Source organism: Ochotona curzoniae, unplaced genomic scaffold (assembly GCF_017591425.1).
Source record: "Ochotona curzoniae isolate NIBS_2020 unplaced genomic scaffold, NIBS_Ocur_1.0 contig_2318, whole genome shotgun sequence".
NCBI lineage: Eukaryota > Metazoa > Chordata > Mammalia > Lagomorpha > Ochotonidae > Ochotona > Ochotona curzoniae.
This window is the reverse complement of record NW_024465419.1, coordinates 5,491,194-5,507,052: the sequence shown is the minus strand read 5'-3', so window position 1 is coordinate 5,507,052 and position 15,859 is coordinate 5,491,194. Positions and strand designations below refer to the sequence as shown.

At 40.4% G+C, this 15,859-nt stretch overlaps 1 protein-coding gene across 5 annotated transcripts in view; it reads right to left on the bottom strand.

Moving 5' to 3' along the window:
• PCMTD1 (protein-L-isoaspartate (D-aspartate) O-methyltransferase domain containing 1) overlaps positions 1-15,859 on the bottom strand; it is a 69,690-nt gene that overhangs the window by 39,156 nt on the left and 14,675 nt on the right. For 3 of the 5 annotated variants that reach the window (XM_040972580.1, XM_040972581.1, XM_040972583.1), the window contains one exon: positions 555-985. The exons of 1 other annotated variant lie outside the window; for it this stretch is intronic. In XM_040972580.1, coding sequence (XP_040828514.1) covers positions 555-861 — 307 coding nt within the window. In that variant the 5' untranslated portion in view covers positions 862-985. Of the gene's footprint in view, positions 1-554; positions 986-15,859 lie in introns of those variants that run through there. One more of the 5 variants, XM_040972584.1, reaches the window with a different exon arrangement.

Sequence of the window (15,859 nt, the reverse complement as noted above, 5' to 3'; positions counted from 1 at the left end):
TCAGGTAAATGCCTGGCAGAGTACACACGCAGTACTATATTGACAGTTTGATGAACATATATTTCCCTCTACTGTGTCCTTCTCTAATCCCTCCATTTGCCCCACCACCCACATACTTCTACATTTTACAAATCATGTCCAAAGGAAACAGTACACTCACTATTTAAAATGGGGGTATCATTAGCTATCCAACATTACGCCTACATGTCAGCACAGAAAATGTAACCAGAAAAAGATTAAATGTAACATTCCTTTGTTTCTTGCCCACCAGCTGCCCAGTTTTAACAACAGACAACTGACTTGCAGCAGGAAAAATTACTGAAAACAGTTCTAAAGGCTAGTTATGTCCACATGTAGGAACTGAGTAACTATGAGGGTCACACCTAGCAAAGATAAGATTACTGCTCCTTTGCATTTCTACTTATGTAAGGAAGAAAACCACATTGAATATATACATCCAAACATATTTATACAATATTACAAAACCCATAATCATAAAGTAATACAAAATCATCTTAGTTTTTAAAATAGAATTTTACAAAAAATAAAATTACCTAAAATTAAGCCCACCATTGTACTTAAATATCCGGTTCCACTTCCCAGGTTAAGAAAAGACAATCCTGGTTGAAGTTTCAATGCCTCCATAACTTCAGAATAAATGCAAGGTGCTGACAAGTGTATGTTTCCATGCTTCCAGGCTAAGTCTTTATAAGCATTGTCTCTGTAGCCTTCCAGATAATAATCTCCACGATCAATCGCTCTGAAGGCTTGCTCCACTCTTTCAGTGCGGATATACTGAGCTTCTTTTAAGTTATCAATTAGGTCATCATTATCTTCCCCAGCACTCACAGCTCCTCCCATGATAGTATTCAAATCAAATCATAAACTTTAAAATCTAAAATAATTAGTAGAAATGGCTTCCAACAATGTAGTGAGGTTTGCTTTCCTTTTAATATTGCACTTGATTTCCAAATATAAGTTAATCCTGAAAGGAAAGAATAAAAAATAAACAGGTTTAAATTAATATTCAAAATAGAATAATAACAGCTCATTAAATAAACATGTTGTGATCATTAACTACTCCTTCTCAAGCACATCTCCTCCAGGTATTGTGTTAAACCTTTATGTATATCAATTTATAATGCACAAATAAAACCGCAAAAAGTGGCTTAAATGTAATTTCATGTACAGATGATGAAACTGGGCCCAGAGAAGTAAATCAGCTGTTCTATGAGGCGCATTATGGCAGCAACTTAAAATTCAGACAATCAACCATGCCACACTAGAAGTGTTCCACAGCCACATTTCACTTGTGGTCACCATATTGGACTGTGCCGCCATGGAACATGACACAGCCTGGAATCTGCCCCAGGAATTTCAGATTAAAAACCACACTCTCAATCATTAAGCTACATCGTCTTTGTAGTACAATAATTCTAGTTGAACAAATAGCTAGCTGAATGACTTAAAATTTTTCATAAGCAGCAATAATTATTAAATACACTAAATAAACTTAGAATGTTAATGCCAAGAAAAGTATTAACCTAATGTTGAAAACAAACCCCCCCCAAAAAAAACAGAACGGACCTACAAGCTTAATATATCCATGCCCAAACATAAAAGATGATTTTGTTTGATACACTTTGTTCTGATAAATGAGGCTACAAGTTAATTAGTTTGTTTGTTGAGATGCATTTAGATGAAAGTGATACAAATAGTAATTTTCCATTTGCTGGTTCAGTCCTGAAGGCTGTAAGGCTACTGAAGGTAGAAGTCAGGTGACGGCACTCCATCGGATTGACTCACAGTGGGCAGCAAAAACTAAGTACTTAAGCCACCAAGCACTGCTTTCCAGGCGTGCTTCAGCAGGGGACTGGATCAGAAGTAGAACCAGCACCAGGTTCCAACTAGGACTCCAATATATGTTGTGGGCATCCCAACCAGCAGCTTAGTCTACCTGCTACACCACAACACTTACCAAGGCAAAAAGTTTTATTAACAACTCTAATAACCTAAACACTGAAACACCTCTTTCTCTCTCTCTCTCTCTCTCTCTCTCTCTCTCTCTCTCACACACACACACACACACACTGAACTTCTTTAGAATTCAACAAGTAAACAAAAATTTTCTATATAAAATAATGAACACACGATTTAAGTTATATTCAATGGTAGTTACTGAGTAAATCTGTATCTAAAGTTCTTAACATATAAATCAGGAAAAGAAAAGAAAGAATTGGAATATACAATGCGAAAAATAAGAGTTACAACATCCCTCACTGGCAAGTTATATACCAACTATTGACCTTAAGAAAAGCAATCAAGGGCCCGGCGCAGTGGTGCAAGTGGTTAAAGGTCCTCGCCTTGCACGCCCGGGATCCCATGTGGGCGCCGGTTCTAATCCCGGCAGCCCCGCTTCCCTTCCAGCTCCCTGCCTGTGGCCTGGGAAGGCAGTCGAGGACGGCCCAAAGCTTTGGGACCCTGCACCCGCATGGGAGACCCGGAAGAGGCTCCTGGCTTTGGATCGGCATAGTATCGGCCGTTGCGCTCACTTGGGGAGTGAATCACTGGACAGAAGATCTTCCTCTCTGTATATCCGCCTTTCCAATGAAAAAATAATAATAAAAATAAATCTTTAAAAAAAGAAAAGCAATCAAAATCTCCAGTGTCCATGGAGTTATTATAACCACGGCATCAAGGAGCTCACGGCACTTCTGCGACTGTCCTCCCACAGCCTCTCACCCTGACTGTCTAGGTTTCTTCATCCTTTCCTGTGATTGCTGATACGAATTCTCTAAGTAGAAGAAATATTGGTACACTGACCTGTTAGGCTTTTGGCAAATCTCCAAAACAAAATAAAAACACAACACACAAAAAAAGTAGATTTACAACTACAAAAATAGAATTCTCACAGAAAGTCACCAAGATTGGAAGAACAACAACAACAAAAATCACAAAAGTCCTTATATCTACCAACCGTTATTTCAAATGCTAATGGAGTAAATTCTCCTCAACACAGAGCAGTTGAATGTATAAAAAACAAGATGTGACAATTTGTCTACAGTAGACTGACATTAATCTTCACAATACACAAAAAGGACAGAAAATGATTCCAGGTAAGTAGGAAGGAGCCAGTTTGGTGATATTAAGATAAAATAGATTTTCTGTCAAAACTATCAAAGGAAGTAGAGAAGGTATATTACATTAATGGAGCCAATTCATCCCAAGCATATAGCAGGGGCCAGTGTTGTGGTACACCTGCAATACTGGCATTTTATATGGGCATGAGTCAAGTCTCAGCTGTTCCACTTCTGCTCCAGCTTCCTGTCAATGCAACCAGGAGGGCAGCAAAGGATGCCAAGTGCTGGCTTGGCCCTGCCTCGTATACGGGAGGCTCAATGAAGTTCCTGGCTCTTGGCTTTAGCCTCATGCAACTTCAACCTTTGCAGCCATTTGGGGAGCGGACCAGCAGACAGAAGATCACTCGTTGAAATGAAAAAAAAAAAAATTAAATATAGAAACAAGAGACAACACAGAAAAGTATCTGCAAATATAACGGACTAATATATAAATTATTAAAGGAACTCATGTATCACAACAAATAATCAATTCAACATGGGTAAAAGGATCTAAAGATAGCATCCTCAAAAGAAGATAAACAAATGGTGAACAAGAGTATTTTGAGAAAACACCCAGGCATCAAGGGAAATGCAAATTAAAATAATGAGACCCACTTTCTACCTGTTAGAATAGTTTCAATAAAAAAGATGAAAGATAATGCTGGCAAAGAGGTGATAAAGAGTGAACCTGTACACTGTTGGTAGCAATATAAATCAGTACAGCCATGATGGAGAACATTCTACCCAAAAGCAAAAATAAAGTATCAGAAGATTTACTAACTCCAGGCCCAGCGCCGTGGCCTAGCGGCTAAAGTCCTCACCTTGAACGCGCCAGGATCCCATATGAGCGCCAGTTCTAATCCCGGCAGCTCCACTTCCCATCCAGCTCCCTGCTTGTGGCCTGGGAAAGCAGTTGAGGACGGCCCAAAGCCTTGGGACCCTGCCCCCACATGGGAGACCTGGAGGAAGTTCCTGGCTCCTGGCTTTGGATTGGCGCAGCACCAACCATTGCGGTCACTTGGGGAGTGAATCAATGGACAGAAGATCGTCCTCTCTGTCTCTCCTCCTCTCTGTATATCTAAATTTGCAATAAAAAAAATAAATCTTAAAAAAAAAGATCTACTAACTCCAATTTCTGGATATATATTCAAAGAAGTTGAAATCTGTTAAGACATTTGAACGCCCATGTTCATTTGTAGCTCTGGTCTCATCTGCCAATGATAAAGAAGCAATCAAGATGTTTGTCCTCAAATAAATGAATCAGGATAATGTTATCAATTTATATATCTATACAAATATAGAGATATGTTATCTGTCTAGAGATGGAGATATTCAGTGAATGTATATAGTGAAATATTAAGTTTAAAAAAGGGAAAAACCACTTGCAACAACATGGATGAATCTGCAGGACATAGTATTAAGTAAAATAAGCTAGGCACGGAAAAAGAAATACTGCATGACTCTGATATGTGGAACTTTTTTTTAAGATTTTATTATTTATTTTATTGGAAAGGCAGATGTACAGAGAGGAGGAGAGACAGAGAGGACGATCTTCAATTCACTCCCCAAGCAGCAGCAATGGCCAGTGCTGCACCAATCCAAAGCCAGAAGGCAGGAACTTCTTTTCCAGGTCTCCCACATGGGTGCAGAGTCCCAAGGCTTTGGGCCGTCCTTGACTGCTTTCCCAGGCCACAATCAGGGAGCTGGATGGGAAGTGGAGCTGCTGGGATTAGAACCAATGCCCATACGGGATCCTGGTGCATTCAAGGTGAGGACTTTAACCATTACGCTGTTGCGCTGGGCCCTCGATATGTGGAATTCTAATAAAGTTGAATCCATATAATTAGAGAGAATGATGTTACCCAAGTTTGGGAAAGGGGGTAGTGGGAAAGAGGTGTTAAAAAGTACAAAGCTTCTGTTAGATACAAAAAAGAAACACATTTGCAGTAAAACGATTTTATATTTCAACAGGGTCTTTCTGGTCTGATTAATCAGTGATTTGATCAATTGCTGTTGTGAGTACACATTAAAATATCACACTGGGGCCAGGGGGCGTGGCCTAGCGGCTAAAGTCCTCACCTTGAACACACCAGGATCCCATATGGGCGCCGGTTCTAATCCCGGCAGCCCCGCTTCCCTTCCAGCTCCCTGCTTGTGGCCTGGGAAAGCAGTGGAGGACAGCCCAGAGCTTTGGGACCCTGCACCTGCATGGGAGACCCAGAAGAAGTTCCTGGATCCTGGCTTCGGATCCACATAGCATCAGCCGTTGTGCTCACTTGGGGAGTGAATCATCGGACTGAAGATCTTCCTCTCTTTCTCTCCTCCTCTCTGTATATCTGACTTTCCAATAAATAAATAAATCTTTAAAAAAATTTTTTTTAAAAAATCACACTATAGGACAGAAACACATATAATTGCCAATTATATGCCAAGTTTGAAAAGATAAATAGGTTATCAATGAAAAACTAAAACTATGGTGGAAGAAGGAGAATACAACTGTATACTTCACTTGTGTTTGGGAGGCAGTGAGGGTAAATGCTATACTCCAGTAAAGATGAACAGAAGAGCCCGAGGTGGCAGTCACCGTCTTATGAAAGAGCTGATGGCCTGAGTCCCCTCAGGAGTGTGTGCCTGAGGACACAGTGAAGTCAGATGCTGCATCATTTGGTTACAAGGCCCTAGGTACCTCACTTTCCAAACCGGACACATACGATTTGAAAAAAAATATAAGCAAAGGTAAAATGAAGGGAGTTACATATACAGATCAAAAGTGCAATTTAAAAAACCACATTGGGAATAATTTCCTAAGTGATAAAAACACATTTAACAAAGCAGTCCAGGGCAAAAATACAAGGAGCAAAAAGAAGAAAATCAACACATAGTAATTTACACCACAGAACTTCAAAGATACAGTTCATTTTATCATATGCATTACTTCTAAAACTGAGGAAAACCTAGTTTTTATAAATTATATTTGTATAATGTTCACTGCTTTAATTATAAAACATTTTGGTCTTATGGAAACTCTGAAGAAAAGCCTCCATAATCCAAGCATTCGAAGTCTCTTATTATTAACTGACCATTTACACTCATATTTTTAACACAAAACAGGTATACTGGATCTATTATTTAAAATTTTTACTAAAGAAAGCCTGGGGAGTTTGTAAATTAAAGCCCTTAATACAACAGTATTTTGATAATAATGATCCCTAAGTTGAAATATACATCACTTTTAAGAGAATGCAGGAAACATTACTGAAAAGACAGCACAGGGTGGGATTGCACACCAGGTTAAGTAGCTGCCTGGAATGCCTGTATCCCATACAGGAATGCAAGTTCAGCTCTCGGGCACTCCACATCCCATCCAACTCCCCATTAATGCATTCTAGCAAGCAGCAGGTGATGGCACTAGTGCCTGGGCGCAGGTCAAGCATGCAGAACAGGACAGAGCTCCATGCTCCTGGCACATTCCTGGCTATTGTGAGCATTCGAAGGGTGAACAAGCATAGGGAAGACTTTCTCTCTCTCTCGTGTGTGTGTGTGTCTGTGTGTCTGTGTGTGGTAGTCACTTGCCTTTGAAGTAGGTGAAAACAGAAACATTTTTTTGAGTGCCAACACAGCACCAGGTCATGAAAGTGATGAAAATGTCTGCCATTTACCAATTCTGAGCTAATTCCACCTCAGCTATGAAAAAGTATCACAGACCCAGTCATCAAACTGGACCACTGCTATGGCATAGCTCCATTTGTGGTACCAGCATCTCAAAGGTATCAAGTTCCAGGTACTCTACTTCCTATCAAGCTCCCTGCTACTGTGCCTGCGAAAACCAACTGCTCAGACTACTGTACCCATGTGGAAAATCCAGAAGAGGCTCAGGGTACCTGGCTTCAGACCGGCTCAGCTCTCATCATTGAGGCCATTTTGGAAGTGAACCAGCAGATGGAAGAATGATATCTCTCTTTCTCTCTCTCCCTCACATTCTGTAACTCTTCTAAGTTAAAAAAAAAAAAATATATATATATATATATACATACACACACACACACACAAAAAGGCAGGAGCTGGCATTGTGGCAAAGACTAAGCCTAGGCCTGCAGTACTGGCATCCCACATGGATGCTGGTTTGTGTCCCATGACGCTCCACTCTGATTCTGCTCTCTGCTTATGGCCTGTGAAAGCAGCAGCAGATAACCCAAGACCTTGGGCTCCTATTTCCATGAAGGAGTCCCAGTGAGGAGGTTCCTGACTTCAGATGGGCTCAGCTCCAGTCATTGCAGCCATTTGGGCAGTGAACCAGCACTCGGAAGATCTCTTTCTCTGCCTTTCCATCTCTCTGTAAATCTGCTTTTCTAATAATTTAAGACCTATAAAACAAAAAGAAAGATTAAGATCTAACTGAAGTCCTAAGGGTAACTTTTCAGATTTATTTATTTTTATTGGAAAGGCAGATTTTGAGAGAAAAAGACAGAAAGATCTTTCATCCACTGATACACTCTTCAAATGGCCAAAATGATCACAGCTGAGCCAATCCGAAGCCAGGTGCAATCTGAAGCCGCAGAAGGTGCAGGGTCTCAAGGACTTGGGCGAAACTCCATTGCTTTCCCAGACCACAAACGGGGAGCTGTATGGGAAGTGCAGCAGCCTGGTCATGAACTGGCACTCATTTGGGATGCCAGCATTTGTAGGTGGAAGATTGGGCTATTAGGTCTCAACACTGGCCCCTCCCTTCAAAGATAACTTTTCTATACAAATCTGGCAAACCTCATGAATCTCATTTTCTCACCCAGGAACTAAAAAGGCTACATTCTAAGCTTCCTAAGATTATCCATACGTTTAATTTCCCTGCATTTCAAACTCGCATCTGAATATTTCATTTATCTAAGAACAGCCATCCATGTCAGAGCATTTCAATTGTTTTGATCACAACTTTTATTACCCTCTACTCCTGTCATCTTTCTCCAACAAAGAAGTAATTATAGGAATGTTCAAGTCGGTAAACAGCGAAAGCAAAATAAGGAATTTTAGAGAAAATTAAAAAGGCAGGAAATTGTCAGAATAAAGAACTGAGCAGCTTAAGCAGTGAATGCTGAGAAGGAAGTCGCTGTATTTACTCAAGACACACTTTCACTCCTTGGCATTTTCTCCATGGAGTTCACAGTATAGGCAGGGGTGGCGGTGTAGGTGGTGGCAGTTAGGAAACAAAGGATACATTCACATATGCACACCTGAAGTGATTTATGAAGTGTTGCAAACACTTCTTGCTATTCTTGCAAGTTTTGTATTTATGGCTTAAGACTATGAGGTTCAGGGAACAACCCCTGAAGGCCTTGTTCAGTATCATGGGGTCTTTTAAGCAGTAAAGGGCGGACTTGTCTAGGACTAAATGCTGACAAGTCAAAGGAGGTGGGAAGCAGACAGATGGCAGACAGATGTAGCAGAGTGGGAGGAAAACAGAATGAATGCTGACTCACTTTCCTCCTCTCCTAGCACCCCGGGGGAAGCAGCCAATTGCTCCTTGCTGCTCCTTTCTCGGCACGTTGGGGAAAGAGCTCCTCCAGCTCCGCAGATCAGTTATTTAAAGGAAAAGACACAATGCTAGAATGTGAACAAAGAATGTTCCTCCTGTTCTTCAAGTTCTTACTGCAGTCATGAACCACAGTTGTTTTCCACTTGGAGGCAAAATTTAAAAAAAAAAATACTGTTCACAATTAGGTCCTTACTTAATAGGCTATGAAAAAAGTCTTGAATGTTCCTAACTTCTGACTTTACTATTATATTCATATTGTTAATTCAGTTCTCAAACAGTTCGTTCCAACACAAATTAACTGTGATGCCTATTTAAATAAGGAGCATATCGAGACAAGTACTTAGAAATCTGAGTTTTGGTCCTGTGTCGTGTAAGTGGTGCTGGTTGCTTACTGACGATAGAAATATTATCTACCTGAAAAAAAAAATTACTCTTAATATTAGGGCTAAAGGAAATGATGATATATCAGTAAAGAAAAGTGAAAGAAAGAAAACAGCCTAAAATTCACTAATCACTTAACTCTATAATCAATGCCAAACACTGCAATAATTCAAACACTTAATGTTCCCCACAGTGGTCCACCCATTAAAAGGTTGGCCCCAGGGTGACGCTACTGGGAGGTAGGGGACTATGGGACCCCATCCAGTCTGTCTCTTTCTTCTTTCCTCTTTCTGGGCTTCCTGGCTCACACTAGCAGCCTTTTGCTGCCCACACTGTGCCCCTGGCCACTTGCCAGAGCTAAAGCATTCACCATGACACTTAGAATTTGAACTTTCAAAGCTAAGCTGAACAAATCTCTACCTCAGAAGATCTCAGGTGTTTCGTTATGGTGACAAAGGCCAATGAAAAGATAAACCCTAATTTATTTTTTAGCAACAATAACAAATTAGGGCGATTTCTCGTGTGCCTTCTACCTTATATGCCTAGCACTGTGCTCTAAAACCCTTCGAAAATAAAGTTCAGAGACCGCCTGAGTAGCTAAACACAATAGAAACCCAATGTGTCAGGCCTATTAGCCCAGTTTATGCCCAAAAGCACAGCAGATACTTTGTTGTCATTATTTCACATTATCGTCTTGTAGTCAATTTAGGTGTGACCATTCATTTCATTACTATTTTTTTACTTCTTGACACCTCAAACTTCAGGATTCACGTTGCTGTTCCATAGTTCTTGCTTACAAAGGTCTTTAAGCGATAATTTCATCAAATTTAAGAAGCAGGGCCTGGGGCCTGGCGCAGTGGCGCAGTGGTTAAGGTCCTCGCCTTGCATGCCCGGGATCCCACATGGGCGCCGGTTCTATCCCAGCAGCCCTGCTTCCCTTCCAGCTCCCTGCCTGTGGCCCGGGAAAGCAGTCAAGGACGGCCCAAGGCTTTGGGACCCTGCACCCGCGTGGGAGACCCAGAAGAAGTTCCTGGCTTCGGATTGGCATGGCATCGGCCTTTGCGCTCACTTGGGGAGTGAATCATCAGACGGAAGATCTTTCTCACTGTCTCTCCTCCTCTCGGTATATCTGACTTTCCAATAAAAATAAATAAACCTTTAAAAAAATTTAAAAGCAGTTTTCTCTCCCACCTTGACTGTCCTTGAAAATGAAGTTTAGAATGTGACGTTATAGCCACACAAGTGAAAGAAAGTATTTATTGGACACTTTCGTATTGAGAACTTCAAATGTAGTACACTATTCATCTTCATCTTCACAGACTAATGACATAGTTATTAGTATTCCCATTTTATAAATAAGGAATTGAAGACCACAAGTTAACTTGCCTGAAACTATACAGCCAGTAAGTTTGTCCCTCTGTTTACTCTTTGCTTCTGAGCTGAAATTACTAAAAAGCAGCTAAGGGGACAGGAAAGGTTGAAAGAAAGGGCAAAGAGCTGGACTGACCACTAAAGACTAACAAAAAATCAACTTCAAGTCAGAGCAAGCTGCTTTGCTTCCAGATGGCTAAGCAGCTGTCCTCCTACACTCGCCAGGCATTTCATAAGGCCAGCTCCTTACCTGGACTCAGGCAGCACGCAGACATCCACCCTCTTATGGAGTTTAAGTTCCACCTCGGCAGCAGCAAACACCTACTCTTGTACTTTCTTCCCCGTTGAAGGGGAGCAGTTGTTACATAACCTAGCAAAAATTAACTGTCTTGTACAGTTGTCTCTGGCTTCACACATCTTTTTGCTCAAAGTATAAACTCACAGAAGACGAAAATAATGTCACATTTAATATATTCATCACAGTCATATGGTCTCGGCAAGCAGTTAGTAAGTCCTTACTTAAGGACTTACTAAGGATAAGACACTGAGAAGTTCCACTTGTCTGCTTTGGGACGTCCTTCCACATTTGAGCATACCCAGTGACTGCAGCAAAGGGAAAGTACATTTTTTTTTCTATATTCCCTTGAATTCTGGCATTTTTATCTCATCAGCATATCATTTCAACTGCTAAACCACCTCAAAATCTAAAACCGTTGGTCTCCTTCCCCATCCCCTGTACTTGAACATTTCCAGCTGAAGTAAGAAAAGAAGGTTTTCTTAGACGCATACATTTTGATATCTGTCAAGTTTTAAGACCTCTATTCACAGAAACAGTCCCCACACCCCCTTCATCCTTTTAATGTTCTAACCCTCCCAGGCTTGAGAACAGTGTGAACACAAAGATGAAGAAACAGTAGGAAGCAGCTTGATCAACTGACAAAGAAATATAAAATTTTTAAAGGACAAGATGAAGCAATTCAAGCTGAAATTTTTTTATAGTTACAGGACTTCATGCACCTTGAAACTGTCTCTCTCTTACAAAAAATTCAGTGCATGATCTCTTTAGGCCTGTATTGAGAAATATACATGCATCCCTAAACACTCCCCTAACCACACAGTGCAAGCACTGCCAGCACGCAATGGTTCCATGTATCTTTACATTAACAAAATCAATCTCAGGAATAGCTGCCTCGAAGCAGCAGATTAATGTTTAACAATCTCTTCATTTTCTAGAAATATAGGAGGTACCATATGAACCATCCTTAACACTTTTCTTCTTTAATATCCTTGTAGCATGTACAACCTAGAAAAACTTAAAAAAAAAATAGTTGCTTAGCTTTTCTTTACACAGGAATAAAATCTAAACCAAAATATTCTTGCTAAATGACAATGTATATTAGGATGTATTGAAATCAACAGGGAATCATAAAAGAAAAGCAAACACACTTTTACCTCCTCTTGGGTCTGGCTTTTGAAGTTGGGCTTGTTTGAAATATTATATTTTCACAAAGAGCACTCAAACATAAAGAATATTTTGAAGCATAAATGCACAACTGGGGGCCACACATCAATTCAGATGATTTTCATCTATCCTCTTCCACTGGGATGTCATAAAATGAACCAAATCATATCACATCAAAAAACACTGTTTCCATTAGTGACACACTGTGGGATGCAGCGACAGGCCTTGTCACACTATATGATTTTAAGGCATTATCATGTCTGGTTTTATTTGCCTCTTTTAAAATCCGCAAAACTGGGTCATTAAATAAAATTATCTCCCTAATTCCTTTAAGTAATTCCAAACACTTGCAGCATGTATGTAGCGCAGCATATTAAGCTGTCACCTGCTTATTCACTACACAAAGAACAAAGGGTAGGTTAACTACAGAGTTTTAGCCTTACGAGATGGCATCAAGACACTCTATCCGTGAATGGCCATTACTAAAGGCTGTGTAAAACAAAGCACTAGGATGGACTTTGGCCAAAGCAGTCAGATGACACTTGAGATGCCTGGACTAGATTTCAGGGTGCTAGGTTTCAACTCTCTACTCCACTTCCCATTTGATTGCCTGCTAAGCCCACAGTATCTGGATGCTGCCACCCACATGGGAGACCCCGGTAGAGGTCTAGCACCTCCCAAGGTTTCAACCTACCCAGTGTCAGCTTTAGGAGCACTCAGAGTGTACTGGAGGACGGAAGCTGACTCCCTCTAACTCAGCCTCGCAAACATTTTTCAAAAATCAAAACAGCAATAATATGTATCATAAGTAAGTTTCCTAAGTGTTCTAACACCAACTCATGTAACTTCATAACACAAAAGAATAGAGGCAAGACAGAAAGTATTAGTTTTATCATATAAATGAAAATAAATTCCTTGTTCTACATTTTTCATGTGATACAGCAACATTTTAATCTTACTAAAAGATCGTATGCCATGCAGTAATTATTAATTCACATTATCAAAAGTGACAAACTACAAGATAGAACCCACAAGTGGAAGACTGAGACCTCAGAGAAACCCTTTTGAAACAAAAATGTTGCATCATTTCATTTATTGCATTTACTGAAAAAAAAAATCTATTACTTTTGCTAAGGATCCACAAAAAATTTATATAACTCTTTCAAAAAGAACTGTCATTGTCATTATTATAACAATGCTTGAGCATTAAAGTGATAGGATTTAAACAATCAAATTGCCATCAATGAGTCCATGAGTCTATAATAAGCTCAAATGGCACACACTACCCAAACTGAGCAACCAAAATGCTTGTAAAAGCTTGCTGAACTCTAATGTATACCCTGCAGGTTGCACTGAACATAGCTTCACCACTGGTCCAGTAAGTTGAGTAGGACACAGGCAGGCTACAGACAGTATTTCAAAGGATGGCTTCACTCTACAGTCTTTGTTCAAATGACTAGCTTATTTCAAGAAAATTACCTTGAAATTATTTTCAAATTGGCTAAACACATTCAGAAACTTTTAAACATATAAAGGATTATTTCATGTTAATTGTGCTGCTCATCAAAAACTATAACTATTGACAAATTGCAAGAGTAAAATTAGTTTTATTAATAGTATACTTTAACATGCTAAACGTCCTCTCAACAAAAAAAATTTCAAAAACAGTCTTATCTTATATTTAGTTACTTATCTAAGTGCTTAGCACAAACATTACTTTTCATATCTTTATTTAACAGGTAAAACCTGATTACTCACTTACACACCAGAAACTGCAACAACTATGAAAAATCCATGTAAGGAGGATTCACAAACCATCTTTAAAAAAAAAAATGTTTTAAAACTTTCAAGTGGGCCCGGCGTGGTGGCGCAAGTGGTTGAGGTCCTCACCTTGCACGCCCGGGATCCCATATGGGCGCCGGTTCTAATCCCAGCAGCCCCGTTTCCCTTCCAGCTCCCTGCCTGTGGCCTGGGAAAGCAGTCGAGGACGGCCCAAAGCTTTGGGACCCTGCACCCGCGTGGGAGATCTGGAAGAAGCTCCTGGCTTTGGATCGACATAGCATTGACCGTTGCGGCTCACTTGGGAAGTGAATCATCGGATGGAAGATCTTTCTCACTGTCTCTCCTCTCTGTATATCCGCCTTTCCAATCAAAAATAATAAAAATAAATCTTTAAAAAAAAATAAACTTTCAAGTGAGTAGCAAAAAAGGAGGTAGAGATCTTGCATCTGCTGGTTCACTCCCCAAATGGCCTAATAACTGGAGAGCCTGTACCTCCATTTTGCTCTTTCACAGAGGTGGCAGGGGATCCACGCAGTCAGGTCACAGTTTGCTCCTTTCCCAAGTGTGTTAGCAGATAGTGATATCCAACTGGAAGCAAAGTAACCAGGACTCGAACAGGATGCCAGCACTACAGGCAGCAGATTAGTTCCCTGGGCCACAACACAATGGCAGCCCTAAAAGCCTTTCTTAAGAGATGAGAATTGTAGAAGAGATTTCTCCATTTCATGAACCAATAAATTTAGACTAAGTAACTGTTGTGTCCAAATTCACACATCAGAAACAGAGAATTGGGGCCCAGCGGCATGGCCTAGCGGCTAAAGTCATCACCTTGAACGCACCGGGATCCCATATGGGTGCCAGTTCTAATCCCGGCAGCTCCACTTCCCATCCAGCTCCCTGCTTGTGGCCTGGGAAAGCAGTCGAGGACAGTCCAATGGTTTGGGACCCTGAACCTGCGTAGGAGACCCAGAGGAAGTTCCTGGCTCTTGGCTTTGGATCAGCACAGCTCCATCTGTTGCACTCACTTGGGGAGTGACTCATCAGACGGAAGATCTTCCTCTCTCTCTCTCTCTTCCTCTCTGTATATCTGACTTTGTAATAAAAATAAATGTTAAAAAAAAAAAAAGAAAGAAAGAAAGAAACAGAGAATTGGAGGGCTAGTGGGTGACATAACAGACTAATCCTTGATTTGCAGTACAGATATCCATATGGCTTGAGTCCTGGCTGCTCTACTTCTGATCCAGCTCCCTGTTTATTAATGGAGGCAAGGCTAAGGCCGTGGAACCCTGTCCCCATGTAGGAGACCCCTAGAAGTCTCCTGGCTCCCAACTTTGAACCAGTTCAGCTATGATCATAGCAGCTGTCCAGGGAGTGAACCAGGAAATGGGACATTTCTCTGTCTGTATCTCTCTCTCTCTCTTTATTTCAAGTAAAACAAATAAAACTTAAACAAAAGAGAAACTTATTGAAATTTGGCTTGCAACATCTTTTAGAAACTATAAAAAATATGAAAAATTAAACTACTAAGGAAAATTATTCTAGTTTTCTTACTTGGCTATTATAGCTTTATTCAGTATCTCTACAGGGAAAGTTCATGAATTTTTATCAACCTCAACTCAGAAACTACGTAACCTACTTTAAATCTACACAGGTCACGGTGATGAGCGACAATATAAAAAATGTTAAAATTTAAGTCAGAATCCAACAGAATTTATATAGGAATATAATCTTATTTATCTGTTAAACTTTAGAACAGAGGTGGATTTTCCAATGAAATCATTTGTCTGTACTAAGACAACTGCACATGGGATTTGAAATTCAAAAAATTTGTTTTAGTGTAAGGCCCAGAGTAATAGCCTAGCGGCTAAAGTTCTCGCCTTGAATATGCTGATTCCATATGGGTACTGGTTCTAATGCCAGAGGCTCAGCTTCCCATTCAGCTCTCTGCTTGTGGCCTGGGAAAGCAGTCAAGAACGGCCCAAGGTGTTGGGACCTTGCACCCGCGTGGGAAACCCAGAAGAAGCTCCGAGCTCCTGACTTCGAACTGGCTCAGCTCTAGCCATTGTGGCCACCTGGGGAGTAAACCATTAGACGGAAGATCTTCCTTTCTGTCTCTCTTCCTATCTTTATATCTTCCTTTCCAATAATAATAAATAAAACCTTTAAAATTTTATTGGTCTAACATTTCAGTTGATATTTTTATATATTGCTTATGAA